General features: G+C 37.0%; 1 protein-coding gene across 2 annotated transcripts in view; it reads right to left on the bottom strand.

Moving 5' to 3' along the window:
• Positions 1–3,474: 3,474 nt before the first annotated feature.
• The window catches only part of LOC103227348 (uncharacterized), a 31,346-nt gene continuing 18,819 nt past the window's right edge, over positions 3,475–16,001 (bottom strand). Inside the window, exons 2-5 of one of the 2 annotated variants that reach the window (XM_073008640.1) lie at positions 10,239–10,365; positions 9,659–9,754; positions 3,892–4,650; positions 3,677–3,807 (exon numbers count right to left, since the gene is read on the bottom strand). In XM_073008640.1, the coding sequence (XP_072864741.1) occupies positions 3,677–3,807; positions 3,892–4,650; positions 9,659–9,754; positions 10,239–10,365 (1,113 nt within the window). Of the gene's footprint in view, positions 4,651–9,658; positions 9,755–10,238; positions 10,366–16,001 lie in introns of both variants that reach the window. The other variant, XM_037995303.2, reaches the window with a different exon arrangement.

Raw genomic sequence — 16,001 nt, forward strand, 5'->3', positions numbered from 1 at the left:
ATATCTTTTTATTTATTTTATTTTTTTAGATGGTGTCTCACTTTGTCACCCAGGCTGGAGTTCAATGGTGCCATCTTAGCTCACGGCAACCTCTGCCTCCCGGGTTCAAGCGATTCTCCTGCTTCAGCTTCCCGGGTAGCTGGGACTACAGGCACGCATGACCATGGCCAGTTAATTTTTTGTATTTTTAGAAGAGATGGGGTTTTACCATGTTGGCCAGGCTTGTCTTGAACTCCTGACCTCAAATGACCCACCCACCTTGGCCTCCCAAAGTGCTGGGATTACAGGCACGAGCCACCGCACCCAGCTGGTGTATCTTTAGAGTAATACGTTTGTATATGTAACTATGTAGATAAAAACTAAAAGTCTGTTTTTGTTTGTCAGCAGAGAGGCCACATGTAAAAAAATATATAAAACAATTTTTAAAAAATATTTAATCATGGCCGGGCGCGGTGGCTCAAGCCTGTAATCCCAGCACTTTGGGAGGCCGAGACAGGTGGATCATGAGGTCAGGAGATCGAGACCATCCTGGCTAACACGGTGAAACCCCGTCTCTACTAAAAAAAAAAAAATACAAAACACTAGCCGGGCGAGGTGGCGGGCGCCTGTAGTCCCAGCTACTCGGGAGGCTGAGGCAGGAGAATGGGGTAAACCCGGGAGGCCGAGCTTGCAGTAAGCTGAGATCCGGCTACTGCACTCCAGCCTGGGCAACAGATCTAGACTCTGTCTAATAAAAAAAAAAAAAAAAAAAAAAAATTTAATCATGACTCAGAAATGTATGGATATTAATTATACTCATGAAATTTTTATGATCAGAAAATGACCCTATGGCTAATAATAATTCAATTTCACATACTGAAATAACTAAAAGTGTATAATGGGATTGTTTGTAATACAAAGGATAAGTACATGCTCGAGGTAATAAATACCTCATTTACTCTGCTGTGATAATTAAATATTGTATGTCTGTGTTAAAATATCTCATATATGCCATAAGTGTGTATGCACACTACCCACAAAAATTAAAAAAAAATTAAATAAGATAAAAAAGAATACAAATTTGACCTACGGGAACAAAATTCTTCAACTTATTTGCAGTTTAAAACCACTGGCAGGCAAGGCGTGGTGGCTCACACCTATATCCCAGCATTCTGGGATGCCAAGGCAAGTGGATCACCTAAGGTCTGGAGTTCGAGACTAGCCTGGCCAACATGGTGAAACTCCATCTCTACTAAAAATGCGAAAATTAGCCAAGTGTGGTGGCACGTGCCTGTAGTCCCAGCTACTTGGGAGGTTGAGGCAGGAGAATCACTTGGACCCAGGAGGTGGAGGTTGCAGTGAGCCGAGATTTTGCTACTGCACTCCAGCCTGGGTGACAGAGCAAGACTCCGCTCCAAAACAAATACACACACACACACACACACACTGGCAAAAAAGAGATTACTAGAGATGTCATTCCCCTACATTAACAAATACTATATTGTTACCATCTTTTACCTAGAACCTTAAGATTAGACACGTTAAAGTTGATGGCAAATTAACACTTCTTTCAAAGCACAATAGTCTTAACACATTAAAAACAATTATGTTTAATGAAAAAATTAGGTTCACACATAATCTTTAAAAAAAATTTTAAATTTATTGCATTGTATTACATAAAGGTACAATTGATAAACTACTACTAACATTCAAAGAGTTTCCTCTCACTAGAATTCAGAATATTACTGTGAACACCCACCTTATACATCACTAAAACAATGTTATAAGTCAGCCACAAAGAGCCTCTCCATTTAGATTTTTCATTATGCATCTTACAGCCTAATGTCCTTACTCTTTCATAGGAAAGTTCATGAAGAATGGACACCTATAGAAAACAACCTCTCATACCTCTGATGCAATTGATCAAATACTTTCACAAACAATGGGAAGAAGGAATCAACGTGAAGTAACTTGAGACTTGAGTTACATTATTATTTGCTTCTTAGAAAATCTATAATTTTTTTAATAGAAAAAGCAGCATTCCTCGAATGTAATTATAAATCTCCAAAAAAATCTACTTCTTTAAAATGTATATAGTGATATCTTTGGATCTCTTTTACACTCAACACTCTGATTTAGTATAATGTCTGAAGTTTCAGTGCCTTCATTCTTTCTACTGTGAATCCTCAAATGTTTATACAGACTTAATTTTTGATTAAATATATTTTCCCCATTTGCTACATATGCAAAAATATTTTCTAGTAGAAACTGGTGTTTTCTAAGCTATAGTTTTCAAACAAATGTTCTTTCACATTCATTACATTTTTAGACTTTCTCTCAAATATAAATCCTCTGATGTTCATTAAAGTTTGAGCATCTGCTTCAGGGTTTTCCTTTAATATAAAATATGTACAATAAAATCTGTATTACAAGTAAAGGTACTATAATCCTCTTTATGTTTGAAATGTTTGTCTTCAGATAAATAGTCTTTAAAGGCCTAAATTTTCTGAAGGTCTTTTTGCAGTAATCACATTTATAATACTTTTTTTTTTGAGATGGAGTCTTGCTCTGTTGCCCAGGCTGGAGTACAGTGGTGCGATCTTGGCTCACTGCAACCTCTGCACCCTGGGTTTGAGTAATTCTCCTGCCCCAGCTTCCTAAGTAGCTGAGATTACAGGTGCATGCCACCACGTCCTGCTAATTTTTCTATTATCCTACCTACCATAAACGTGTGACTACCATTTAAAGGCCTTGCCACATTTAACACATTTCTGGAGTTTCTCACCAGTATGATTTCTCTTTTTTAGAAAAGTTTGAGGTGTGGTTAAATGCTCTGTTATATTTTTTATGTATGTAGAGCTTCTCTCCAGTATAAACTTTTTTAATTAATAAGGCTGGAGAACCAGTTAAATGCTTTGCCATAATTTTTTTTTTTTTTAACAATTGTAGGGGTTGTCTCCAATATCAATTATCTTACATTTATTCAAACAAATGTTTGAGGACTTTTAAAAGACATTTCCATATTCCTTATTGTAGGGTTTCTCTTCAATATTAATTCTCTTAATGTATAATAAGGGTTCAAGATTAGTTAAAAGCTAAAGCTTTTAACCACATTCTTTGTTTTTGTAGGGTTTCTCTCTAGAATGAATAATCTGATATTGTGTAAGGCCTGAGATGTGCTTAAAGGTTTTGCCACATTTTTTACCTTTGTAGAGTCTAATATACTCTCTTAGGCTTTGGGAAGCTGAGAGGCAGGTAGATCACCTGAAGTCAGGAGTTCAAGACCAACCTGGCCAACACGGTAAAATCCCTAAAAATACAAAATCAGCCAGTGTGGTTGCATGCGCCTGTAATCCCAGCTACTCAGGAGGCTGAGGCAGGAGAATTGCTTGAACCCAAGAGGCAGAGGTTGCAGTGAGCTGAGATCATGTCACTGCACTCCAGTATGGGTGACAAAGTGAGACTTCATCTCAAAAAAATTTTTTTTAAATAAATTCTCTTAGGTTCCTTAAGGTTTGAGGGCTGGTTAAAGGCTTTGTTACTTTTTTACATTTATAAGACTTTTGTTCAATATGAATTATCTTACGTACAATAAAGGCTTGGAACTGGTTAAAGGCTTGGCCACATTCTCCACACTTGTAGTGATTTTTTTAGTTATTTTATGTATTATAAGGCCTGAGGGCTGGACTTTATCACGTTACTTATATTTGTAGGGTTTCTCTCCAGTATGCATACTCTTATGATTAGCAAGACTTGAGGACCACTTAAAAGCTTTGTCACATTCTTCACATTTGTAGGGTTTCTCTCCAGTATGAATCCTCTTATGAGCATTAAGAGTTGAGGAGAAGGCAAAGGCTTTCCCACATTTTTTACATTTGTAGAGTTTCTCTCCGGTATGAATTATCTTATGTTTCTTAAGGGTTGAGAGGCAGTTAAAGGCTTTGCCACATTCTTCACACTTGTAGGGTTTCTCTCCAGTATGAATTCTCTTGTGGTAAGTGAGGGATGAGGATAAGCTAAAGGCTTTGCCACATTCTTCACATGTGTAAGGTTTCTCCCCAGTATGAATTCTCTTGTGGTTCGTAAGTGTTGAGGAGCGGCTAAAGGCTTTGCCACATTCTTCACATGTGTAGGGTTTCTCTCCAGTATGAATTCTCTTATGTTTAGTAAGGGTTGAGGACCAGGTAAAAGCTTTGCCACATTCCTCACATCTGTAGGGTTTCTCTCCAGTATGAATTCTTTTATGTTTAGTAAGGGTTGATGAGCAGTTAAAGGGTTTGCCACATTCTTCACATTTGTAGGACTTCTCCATAGTATGAATTATCTGATGTTGATTTAGGTGTGAAACCATACAAAATGATTTGACATATTTTTTACATTTCAAATGTTTCTTTCCGCTATGTCTTGTCTTATGTCTATTGGAATTTGAAAATTTACTGAAGACTTTGACACATTTATGAGTCTGAAATATTTTGTTTTGGGTAGTTGACAAACATTGGTTAACTTCATTATAACCTCCTTCTTGCACCTCACACTCACCCATGCTTTTACATTTTTTTACTTGTAAATTCTCATGTCCACATTTTCCATATATTCTCGGTATTACTTTTTGGAGTGAATCTTTTATGCCCAGCTCTGGCTGAAGGTCTTGGGTGAAATGAGAACATGTAACTGAAAGACATAAAAATCACAAGTTACTTCACTTACTAGACTCAGATACATATACTTTACAAATCATAAAATTATACAAGATACATTAGCAAAATGGCATATCAAATTACCACAGGTCACAATTCCTTCATAGGTTTATAAATGTAACAAAACCACAGTGATCAAAATACCTTTGCTGGAAAAAATAAAGTAAGTGTGTGCATCAGGTGGGCACAATGACAAGAGCCATATATAAAGAGAAGAGAAGTCTGCGACATTCACCCAACACAGCCCTTCCTCATCCCTAGTAGAAGAATATGGTGTCTTTAGGAGCAAACTGTTTTTTTATTATAAAAGACCAGAAAAATACTGGGACCTATATCTTTACTTTTGGCTTTTAGGGGCCTTTCTGTCTTCCATGATAGAAAGTGCTGAATGAAATGGTGGTATACTTTTGAAATGACACTTTTAAGTCTTTTAAGATCAAAAGTGAATGTTACAACAGCAGAAAGACTGCAGTCTATGGTCAGAAAGCAGGTGTAGAAAGTAGCTACCTACTGGTAAGAATAAACATGGAGAAGTCTTTTAACTGAAAAATAAATGCAAAATTGCAGACAAGACACATCCTGAGAACATGTTTGAGAGACTCCGTGAATCTCTAGCCAAGATAATTGGTTTCAAGCTATGCCAGGAAAGAGCTGCATTATAAATATCATGAAAGGTAGTTTTATGTTAATGTTTAAATCTCAACCAAAGATTACAATGCATACAAAACATGAGGACAACATGGTCTAATAAAAAAAAAATTTTTGAAAAAGCAACTATAAAAATAAAGAGGCATATATTAATTTTTAAAACATATTTTAAATTTAAAATAAATTTTAAAATATATTATGCTCAGTGAGAAAAATGGAAAACCAGACACCTAAATAAAATCAGAAAAATAAGAATATCAACAATAAGCTTGGAATAATAAAAACAAAACAATCGTGGAATTAAAAAAGAATAACTGAAAAAATTTAAAAGAAAAAAATAATGTAAGAAATGAAGAAGCTAAACAAACAAACTAGGACACACACAAAAAGATCCATAACACATATTAGAGCAAAGTTTCAAAAGTCGCTAACCAGAAGACAATCTTGGGAGCTGTAAGATAAAAATGACGTATTATTTATAAGCATAGTTCTCTGAGACATTTGACAATAGAAATCTTGCAGGTCAATAAAGAACTGTGTACAATGGTTAAAGTACTGAAAAAAAAATCTTCATGTTGAGAATAATAAACACAGCAAAAATGTACTACAAAATAAAGAAAAAATAAAGATCTTCCAGAATAAACACATGCTGGAAAAGCATATAAGCACTGCATGTGCCCTAAATAAAATGCTGAAAAGAGGTCTTCCACTTAAAATAACATGATGAAAAAAATACATAATTGTATGAAAATATATAACTTTCTGAAAAACATATGCATATACAAAAAATAGAATTCTGTGGCATTATCGTGATCATGCAGAAAACATTTTTAGTTATTCTTTAAAATTTGAAAGATACAAGTATAAAAATAATCATAAAACATAAAAAGATATAATTATCAACATCAGTAAGATGTATAGGGTAGATAAAATGAGGACAAATTTTTCTATGCAACTGAAGTCATTTTTTTTACCAGTTTAAAAAATACTGTGGTAACATTTAGAGGTGTTATAAAATCTCCAATGTAGCACAAAGAAAAAATCTTTATAGACACACAAAAGAAAATGAATGAATTACTAACATGAAACAAAGATTGATATTATATAATGGTAAAATGAGTCCATTTACTAAGAATCTATAACCATTATGTCTATCTATATGTACATGCATATATAAGATCAGGGCTTCAAAATATATAAAGCAAATATTGATAGAAATGAAGCAAGAAACAAAATAGCAACATAAAATTATAAACATTAAGACCTCACTTTCAATAATAAATAAAAAATTGAAATAAAAAATTGATTAAAAAAACAGAAAACCTGAAGAACATTATATTGTGTATGAATTCATTTTGCACTACTATAGAAAATAAACTGAGACTGAGTAATTTATAAAGAAAAAGACTTCTTTGGTTCACAGTTGAGTAGACTGTACAAGACGTATATGCCAGCATCTGCTTCTGGTGAGGATATGAGGAAGCTTACAATTATAGTGGAAGGCAAACATGTCACATGGTGAAAGATGATGCGAGTGTGAGGTGGAGGAGCCAGGTTCCTTTAAGCAACCAGCTCTCATGTGAATTAATAGAGGGAGCCCTCTATGATTACCAAGGGGATTGTGCCAAGTCATTCATGAGGGATTTGTCTCCATGATGCAAACACCTCTCATTAGGCCCCACACCCAACACTGGAGATTACATTTCAACATGAGATTTGGAGGGCACAAACATCTACACCATATTATAAAATCAACTAGGCTAAACAGACACGTACAGAACTCTCCAGTCAAAAGCAAGTGGGTACACAATATTCTTATTTGCACCTGGTATATTCTGTTAGAATACATAGGTCTTAGTAAATTTCAAAAGATGAGCCAGGTGCAGTGGCTCACAGGTGTAATCTCAGTACTTCGGGAGGCCAAGGTGGAAGGATCACTTGGGGCAAGAAACTTGATACCAGCCTTGGAACATGGTGAGACCCTGTCTCTACAAGTAATTAAAAATTAGCTGGGCATGGTGGGGTAGGTCTGTAGTGTCAGTCACTCAGGAGGCCAAGGTGGAAGGATTACTTGAGTCCAAGAGGTTTAGGCTGCAGTGAGCCAAGATAGTGCTACTGCATTAGAGTCTGGGCAACAGAGTGAGAAACCCTGTGTAAAAAAAAATTTAAGAAGAGCAAAATCATACAGCCTATTTTTTTCTAACCAAAACTGAATAAAGCCAAAAAGAAAAAAGGTAAAATAGGCAAATAAAAAATATATGGAAATAAACACACTCTTCAATATATTCTTGCACAGGTCAAATAATTTAACTTAATTTAATATTTTTGCTTGAGGGTCAAAATAGTTAAGTGACAACTTAGTTGTCAATATAACTCACAGTGGTGAACAAATTTAATATAATCTGTATCAAAATTCCAAAAGTATATTTATTCCTGAAATATTGTTTAAAATTTTTAAAATTTATTTTGAACTATATCTAGAGAAACATGAAAAACAGAGGCATTATACTTCTTAATTTTAAAACATAATAAAAAGCAACAATAACAATAACTGTGGTATCCACACAAAGACAGATAAAGACATGACAGAACAAAATAGGGAGACCAGCAATGAACTCTTCTGTGCATGACCAAATAATCTGCCACAAAGTTGCCATCAGCAGACAATGGAGAAAATATCATCCCTTCAACAGATAATGTTGAAAACTGGATATCTATATTGACGAAATAAACTTGGATGCTTTAATTGCATCATATACAAAAAAATATTTTAGACAAAATACTTAGACTGAAAAAAAACTAATGAAATTCTTAGAAAAAAATATAGTGGAAAGACATGACATTGGTCTTGGCACCATTTTCTTAGACATGCCATCAAATGCATGAGCAACAAAGAGAAGAACACAAAAATTTAACTGGACTAAACTTCAAAATTTCTGTAATCAAATAACACATTTAATAGAGTGACAGTGCCACCCACGAAATGGGTGACAATATTTGAAAACCACATGTGATAAAACTTAATACTGAGAATTTATAAACAACACCTAGAAGTAGACAACGATAATTGAATTACTTGATTTAGAAATGGACAAGCAAGCTGGGCGTGGTGGCTCATTCTTGTAATCCCAGAACTTTGGGAGGCCGAGGTGGGCAGATCACCTGAGGCTAGGAGTTTGAGACCAACCTGACCAACATGGCAAAATCCCATCTCTAATAAAAATACAAAATTAGCCGGGCATGGTGGCACATTCCTATAATCCCAGTTACTCAGGAGGCTGAGGCAGGAGAATCGTTTGAACCCGGGAGGCAGAGGTTGCCCTGAGCCAAAATTGCACCACTGCACTGCAGCCTGGGCAACAAGAGTGAAATTCAGTCTCAAAAAAAAAAAAAGAAAGAAAGAAAGAAAGAAATGGACAAATGATTAAACTAAATTTTAATTAAAAAAGTTACACAAATGGGGATAACTATTTGAAAGGTTGCACGAAATTAATAATTTATAGAAAAATGCAAAACAAAATCACAATACAAAACAAAATTACCTTATATCAATTAGAATGGCCACTATAAATTTTTTCAAAAACACCAACTATGTAGATGATGTAAAGAAATTGAAACCTATTCAAGTTGTTGATGAGAAAAAAGATGCAACTATCATAAAAAGTATCATGAATGTTCTTCGAATAATTCTAAATGAAATTATACAACACAGCAATTCTATTCATGAATCTATATCTAAAATATGCAACATAGTAAAAGGAAGACATAAGAGGTATCCTGCTTGCATATCCCCCCACAGTAAGTCTCATAACCCAACCTCTAAATAAATAAATAAATACATGGATAAAAATTTAAAAATTAAAAAATTATATAAAAAACTTTAAACTATATTTCAAGTCTATAGTAATGAAAACGGAATGGCGTGTGCGGAAAAATAGACAACCACAAATGAAACAGAAACTACTATTCTCACACATTTTAGACATGACACAAAAAAATTTTTAATGGTTTAACAGAGTTTCTCAAAAATATGCAGATATTAGTGTACTCCAAAAGCAATGGAAAAGCAGTTTATGCAGTCCCTGATAAGCCACAAAGAAAACTTTGGCTGAACTTGAAGAAAGATTTCTGAAGTGAAAGTAGAATCCGTAGAGAATTTAAAAGCATGGGGCAGAAGGTATCACTATCTGAGAGCAAAAGTAAAAAATGACTCGGGCTTCTCAGAATCTCTTTCCATAGAAGCACATCTCCCCAAACCACATTTTAAGGACTGGCTTTCTCCTTGATTTGTGTATCTCTCATCTGTGTCATCTGCTTCATTCACTCTCACTTACCTGGGTGTTTGGATACCATCTCATTTCTCTTTATATTCTGAGGCTCTTTATTTTGCTCCAGACAGGTGATCAAGTCTGGCTTAGAGACAGCAATACCTGATTTATTAAGAAAAAAAAGTAAGATAAATCTTGCTGAATTCTTTAATTACCAAATTAGTATTATGCTTAGTAAAGAGGATATACTAGAAAATTCTAGAAAATTAATATTGGTCATAATAGAACTTTTTAACTATTTAGAAAATATTTTAAATGTGTAGGTCCTTAATTTCACTACTCAGTATTGCTGAATCAAAAATTGGTGGTGGCAACTGAATTCTAAGGCATGGGAAACGCTATTTTACGCCACGACATTTTTGGAATTGCCACTAACCTAGAGCGAAAGATACATAAGCTCAGGAAAGGGAAAAGTTCAGGTCAAAATAAAACGTCTTGAAGAATTCGTTCTACACCAATGAATCCCCAAGATTTTCTTAAAATCGGAGAGCTAAAATTCATTCATGCAAAGCAGAAATTACCAAAATCATCTTAGAAAAGACAGAAAGGCAATATATTAGGAATTGTGTATCGAAGTTGTCCTCACCCAGGGAGACCAGGTTTCTGTAGTTCTCTAACATCACATCTCTATATAAATTCCGCTGAGCACGATCCAGGCATTGCCATTCCGCCAGAGAGAATTCTATAGCTATGTCTCTGAATGTCAACAGTCCCTGAAAGAAAAACAAAAACAACAAAAAACACTCATGAACACACAAACACTCACCACATGGCCATAGGCAGAGATTTTTATTTGACTCAAGAGTAAAAAGAAGTGTTTCTCACTTATAAGAGTGACTAAAATTATTCAATGATAATTTTTAACACTGAAATATTCTCCAACTCTGAGAAAAGAGGATAGCAGACAATCCACGATACCACTGTAGGTATGATAATTTTCTGGACGATAAATTATTAAATTAAGACCATCAATATGGACATGTCTACTTTTCCTTTTCTTTTTTCTTTTTTTCTTTTTGGAGACCAAGTCTCGCTCTGTTGCCCAGGCTGGAGTGCAGTGGTGTGATCTTGGCTCACTGAAAACTATGCCTCCTGGGTTCAAGTGATTCTCCTGCCTCAGCCTCTCAAGTAGCTGGGATTACAGGTGTGTGCCACCATGCATGGCTAATTTTTGTATTTTTAGTAGCGATGGGGTTTCTCTACGTTGGCCAGGCTTGTCTTGAACTCCTAACCTCAGGTGATCCACCCACCTTGGCCTCCCAAAGTGCTGGGATTACAGGCATGAGCCACTGCACCTGGCCCATTTTAATTATAAAGAAACATCAGTTTTATGCAAAGGTGAAGATACAGATAACTTCCCGGTTCTATAATTTTTAATAGTAACATTAAGTAGCCTTTCTTTAGCAGCCTAGAAAGCAAGTATCTCCTAATAGTTTTTTCAGAACTTTCTGGATAATAAATGCCATCCTGTTTATGTGAGCATTTTCTAAATCCTGTTCTGCATGGAACTAATAGAGCACACAGATGAAACTTCAACAAGACATGTTTCACTTTTCATTAATATCCAAAGACAACTGTGTTTCCCCAATAGAAATATTGAGTATTTACACCTTCTCATGTTCAACAGCTATGATGGTAACATTTTAAATATTGCAGGTCATAAATTTGTGGTGAGAATTCTACATGGCATACAAGAATCCAAGATGAAGAAAATACCTAGAAGGCTTGGTATGGCCGGGCTTGGTATGGCCGGGCACGGTGGCTGGTGCCTGTAATCCCAGCACTTTGTGGGGCTGAGGTGGGCGGATTGCCTGAGGTCAGGAATTTGAGACCAGCCTGGCCAACATGGTGAAACCCTGTCTCTACTAAAAATACAAAAATTAGCTGGGCGTGGTGGTGAGCACCTGTAATCCCAGCTAATAGAGAGGCTGAGGCAGGAGAATCACTTAAACCCGCAAGGCGGAGGAGGTTGCAGTGGGCTGAGATTGTGCCATTGCACTCCAGCCTGGGGCACAAGAGTGAAAACTCAAACAAAACAAAACAACAAAAAGAGAAGGCTATGCTATACAGAAAAAAAAATTTTTTTCAGAACCCCTAGACTATCATAAAAATAGCAAAAAATAATTGAAACAAACTCATTAGGTATAAACAACACAAGCAGAGAAGTAAACATCTGCAAGTTCTGAACACATGGCATTCCAAAAGGCAGAGTGGACACTGCTTTTTTTTCTTTTTTTTTTTTTTTAGACAGAGTCTAGCTCTGTCGACCAGGCTGGAGTGCAGTGGTGTGATCTTGGCTCACTGCAATCTCCACCTCCTGTGTTCAAGCAATTCTCCTGCCTTAGCCTCCTGAGTAGCTGAGATTACAGGTGTGCACTACCATGCCTGGCTAATTTTTGTATTTTTAATAGAGACGGATTTTCACCACGTTGGTCAGGCTGTTCTCAAACTTCTGACCTTGTGATCCACCCATGTCAGCCTCCCTAAGTGTTGGGATTACAGGTGTAAGCCACCACGCCTGGCCCAGACACTGCTCTTGATCTGAGACATACTCACCTGAGAAAAAGTGATTTTTTCCTTTTCCTCCTCCTTCTCTGAAATGTATTTTCAGATAAGATGCTCTCGACATATCTGAGAATACACCTTTAAAGCACAATCTATTCACCTGCTACCACCACACACACCCACGGGCAGAAAGACTGAGACTTGCTGAAAACACTCACCCATTTTTGTTGCATATAACTGAAAAGATTTAAGAGCAATGACAGAACAACAAGCTTCTCCATAACTATTAAAGTATAAGTTTCTTTTTCCCTGCCCTCCCATATCGGACATCAGCAAATTTCTTTACATAATGGCAGCATGAACTGCACTGACCTCTTCCTACCAAACGGAAACAGGGCAGGCAGTGCAGCCTTCCTCAGATGCGAAGGTTGAACTAAACTCTCCTGAATGTATCTTGAACCCCTCAAGTTTATAAATCACTTGGTAATCTCAGCCCTGCTTTATGCAAAGTGATTCTGCAGGATCCAAAAGGGTCCAGGAATGGGCTTTTTCAACAAGTCCCCTGTAAATGCTGATTGTGCTTTCCCAGACACATTATTAGCATTAGCGAGAGAAAGCAGGCACAGCAAAGAGTCCCTTACACCAGCCACATCTGTCACAATACACATACTTGTGATACAAATAAAGACAACCAGTCTCCACCCTGAAATATTATATTTTTTGTTGGCTTTTTTCAGTTTACAGAGAAAACAGAAGGCAGCAATGTCTGAGTAAGTCTGCACTTGGGAAATGTGTACACATGTACTAATAAAACGTTTATTAAGCAGGTACTATGTGCTCAGGAGCAAGTCACAGAACACTACGGGGAATAACACATAATGTGATTTAATTTTCATAGCACTCTGGGAGTTGCTACTAAGTGTTGAATAATTTTTAGCATTTAGATTAAGAGCACAGCAGTTTTATTTCTAATGTGTCTCTATCATTAATTTTTAAAAGAAAATGTATAGAACAATAAATCAATATAAAAAACATCCGAAATGATACAATTACATAAGAATTGAATAATCAACTTCCAAATGGCTCTTTTGTAAATAATGAAATTAAGGCAGAAATAAAAAAAGTTTTGGAACTAATTAGAGCTGAAATACAACATACCAGAAGCTCTAGGTCACAGCTAAGGCAGTGTTAAGAACAAAATGTATAACACTACACATCCACATCAAAGAGTTAGAAAGATCTCAATTTACAAATCTAACGTCATAATTAAAAGAATTCCAAAAGTAAGAGCAAACTAACTTCAAAGCTAGCAAAAGACAAGAAATAACCAAAATGATAGCTGAAATGTAGAAGGTGAGACATAAATAACCATAAAAAGTTTAATGGGCCAGGCACAGTGGCACACACCTATAATCCCAGAACTTTGGGAGGTCGAGACGGGCAGATCATGATGTCAGGAGTTTGAGACCAGCCTGGCCAACACAGTTAAATCCCGTCTCTACTAGAAATGCAAATATTAGCTGGGCGTGATGGCGGGCACCTGCAATCCCACCTACTCAGGAGGCTGAGGCAGGAGAATTGCTTGAAACCAGAAGGCGGAGTTTGCAGTGAGCCGAGATTACGCCACTGCACTCCAGGGGCGAAAGAGTGAAACTCTGTCTCAAAAAAAAAGTTCAACGAAACCAGAAGTTGATGCTATGAAAAAATTAATGGTAGATAAAACACTAGATTAATGAAGAAAAAGAAATAATTCATATAAACACAATCAGACTAAAAAGTCCAAAAACAACAGATGCTTGTGAGGTTATGGAGGAGTGGAATGCTTATATCCCGCTGGTGAGCGTATAAATTTGTTTAACCATTGAGAAAAACAGTTTGGCAATTTTTCAGTAACCTGAAAACAGAATTACCATTTGACCCAGCAATGCCACAACTGGGAATATAACCAATGAATGTAAGTTATTCTACCATAAAGACACATGCATGCATATGTTTATTACAGCACTATTTACAAAAAACAAGACATAAACCTGTATGTCTTCAGTGGTAGACTGGATAAAGAAAACGTGGTATGTACACACCATGAAATATGATGCAGCTATAAGAAAGAACATCATGATGTCTGTTGCAGCAACATGAATGGAGCAGGAGACCGTTATTTTTAGAAAACTAGTGCAGGAACAGAGAATCAAATACTGTATGTTGTCACTTATAAGTGGGAGCAAAATAATGAGAAAACGTGGACACAAATAAGAGAACAGACACTGAGGCCCAGTACAGGGTGGAGGGTCAGAGGATGAAGAAAATCAGAAAAAAATAATCTGTTGGGCACTACGCTTAGGTCCTGAGTGATAAAAGAATCTGTACACAAAAACTTCATGATATGATTTTACCTATATAACTTGCACATATACTCTTGAACCCAAAATAAAAGGTAAAAGAAAAAAAATTTGGCCGGGCACAGTGGCTCACACCCATAATCCCAACCGTTTGGGAGGCTGAGGCAGGCAGATCACCTGAGGCCAGGAGTTCGAGACCAACCTGGCCAACATGGTGAAACCCTGTCTCTATTAAAAATACAAAAATTAGCCGGGCGTGGTGGCACGCACCTATAATTCCAGCTACTCAGGAGGGAGGCAGGAGAGTCTCTCAAACCTGGGAGGTGGAGGTGGCAGCAAGCCAAGATCACATCACTGCACTCCAGCCTGGGTGACAGAGCAAGACTCTGTCTCAAAAAAAAAAAAAAAAAAAAAAAAAAAATGCGTGTGTGGGAAACAGTGCAAGGTCAGTGGTAGGACTGGCTTATGCTACAGACAGTGGTCCACGTGGAGCTATACTCTGATTTAGTCCTGTGTCCATGCAGGCAGATTAGACCATGATCAAGTGGTACGGACCCCTACATTAGTGGAGGAAACAGGTGCTACTGCAGATTCAGTGTCTGGGGTTGAGGATATGCCAGGAAACTTGTAGGCACTTTGGTTGGATTTTGGCAAGAAGCACTAAAAACAAAAGCGCTGTGGTAGAATTCTTGAGGGTGGTGCCTAGTCCTGAGAGGGGTGTGGACGCATCAATGTCTAGTGGGTCTGTCTGTGAATGGGTGAGAATCATGTGGTGGCAGCTCTGAAAGGAGGTCAGTTATCACAGTTCCTTTTCTCTAAGTTTTTAGTTCTCTTTCACCCTGAGAGGAGACCTAGAATCACAAGACAATGTGCAGTGTGACCGCCTGTGTGCAGGAGGACAGAGCCTCCCCTTACCAGATGCCCAGAGTCCCCCTCCAGGCCAAGCCTCTGTAATATCTCTTTTCTGACACCTGGGATTACAGGCACCTGTCACCACGCTCGGCTAATTTTTGTATTTTTAGTAGAGATGGGGTTTCACCATGTTGGCCAGGCTGGCACCAAGCAATTTTTTAACACCAACTTGTTGTCTAACATTTCCATCCTGATACCACCCAGAGTCGGCACAGACATAATTCAGAGCTCAGTGTCACCATATCGCCCTCACTGCACACGCCTGTCACAAATCCCAGGGACCCACCTATGCTTCTCAGCTACTGTCTATAAACTGGGGACTCCCATAATGTCCCTCAAGTTCAATAATTTGATAAAGATACTCACAGAATTCTGCAAAATCCTGTACTTACATTAACCAGTTTACTATAAAACATGCAACCAAGAAACAGTGAAATGGAAAAGATGTATAAGACCAAAAAAAAAAAAAAAGTTGGGAAAGATGGGGTATATAGCACCCGACCTCTGCTTTCTTCTTATGTGAAATATTTATAAATGGCAAACTTTTTTTTACAAAGCATTGAATGGCACTTTTTAAGTGTCATCCAATGACT

Source organism: Chlorocebus sabaeus, chromosome 21, assembly GCF_047675955.1.
Source record: "Chlorocebus sabaeus isolate Y175 chromosome 21, mChlSab1.0.hap1, whole genome shotgun sequence".
Taxonomy (NCBI): Eukaryota; Metazoa; Chordata; class Mammalia; order Primates; family Cercopithecidae; genus Chlorocebus; species Chlorocebus sabaeus.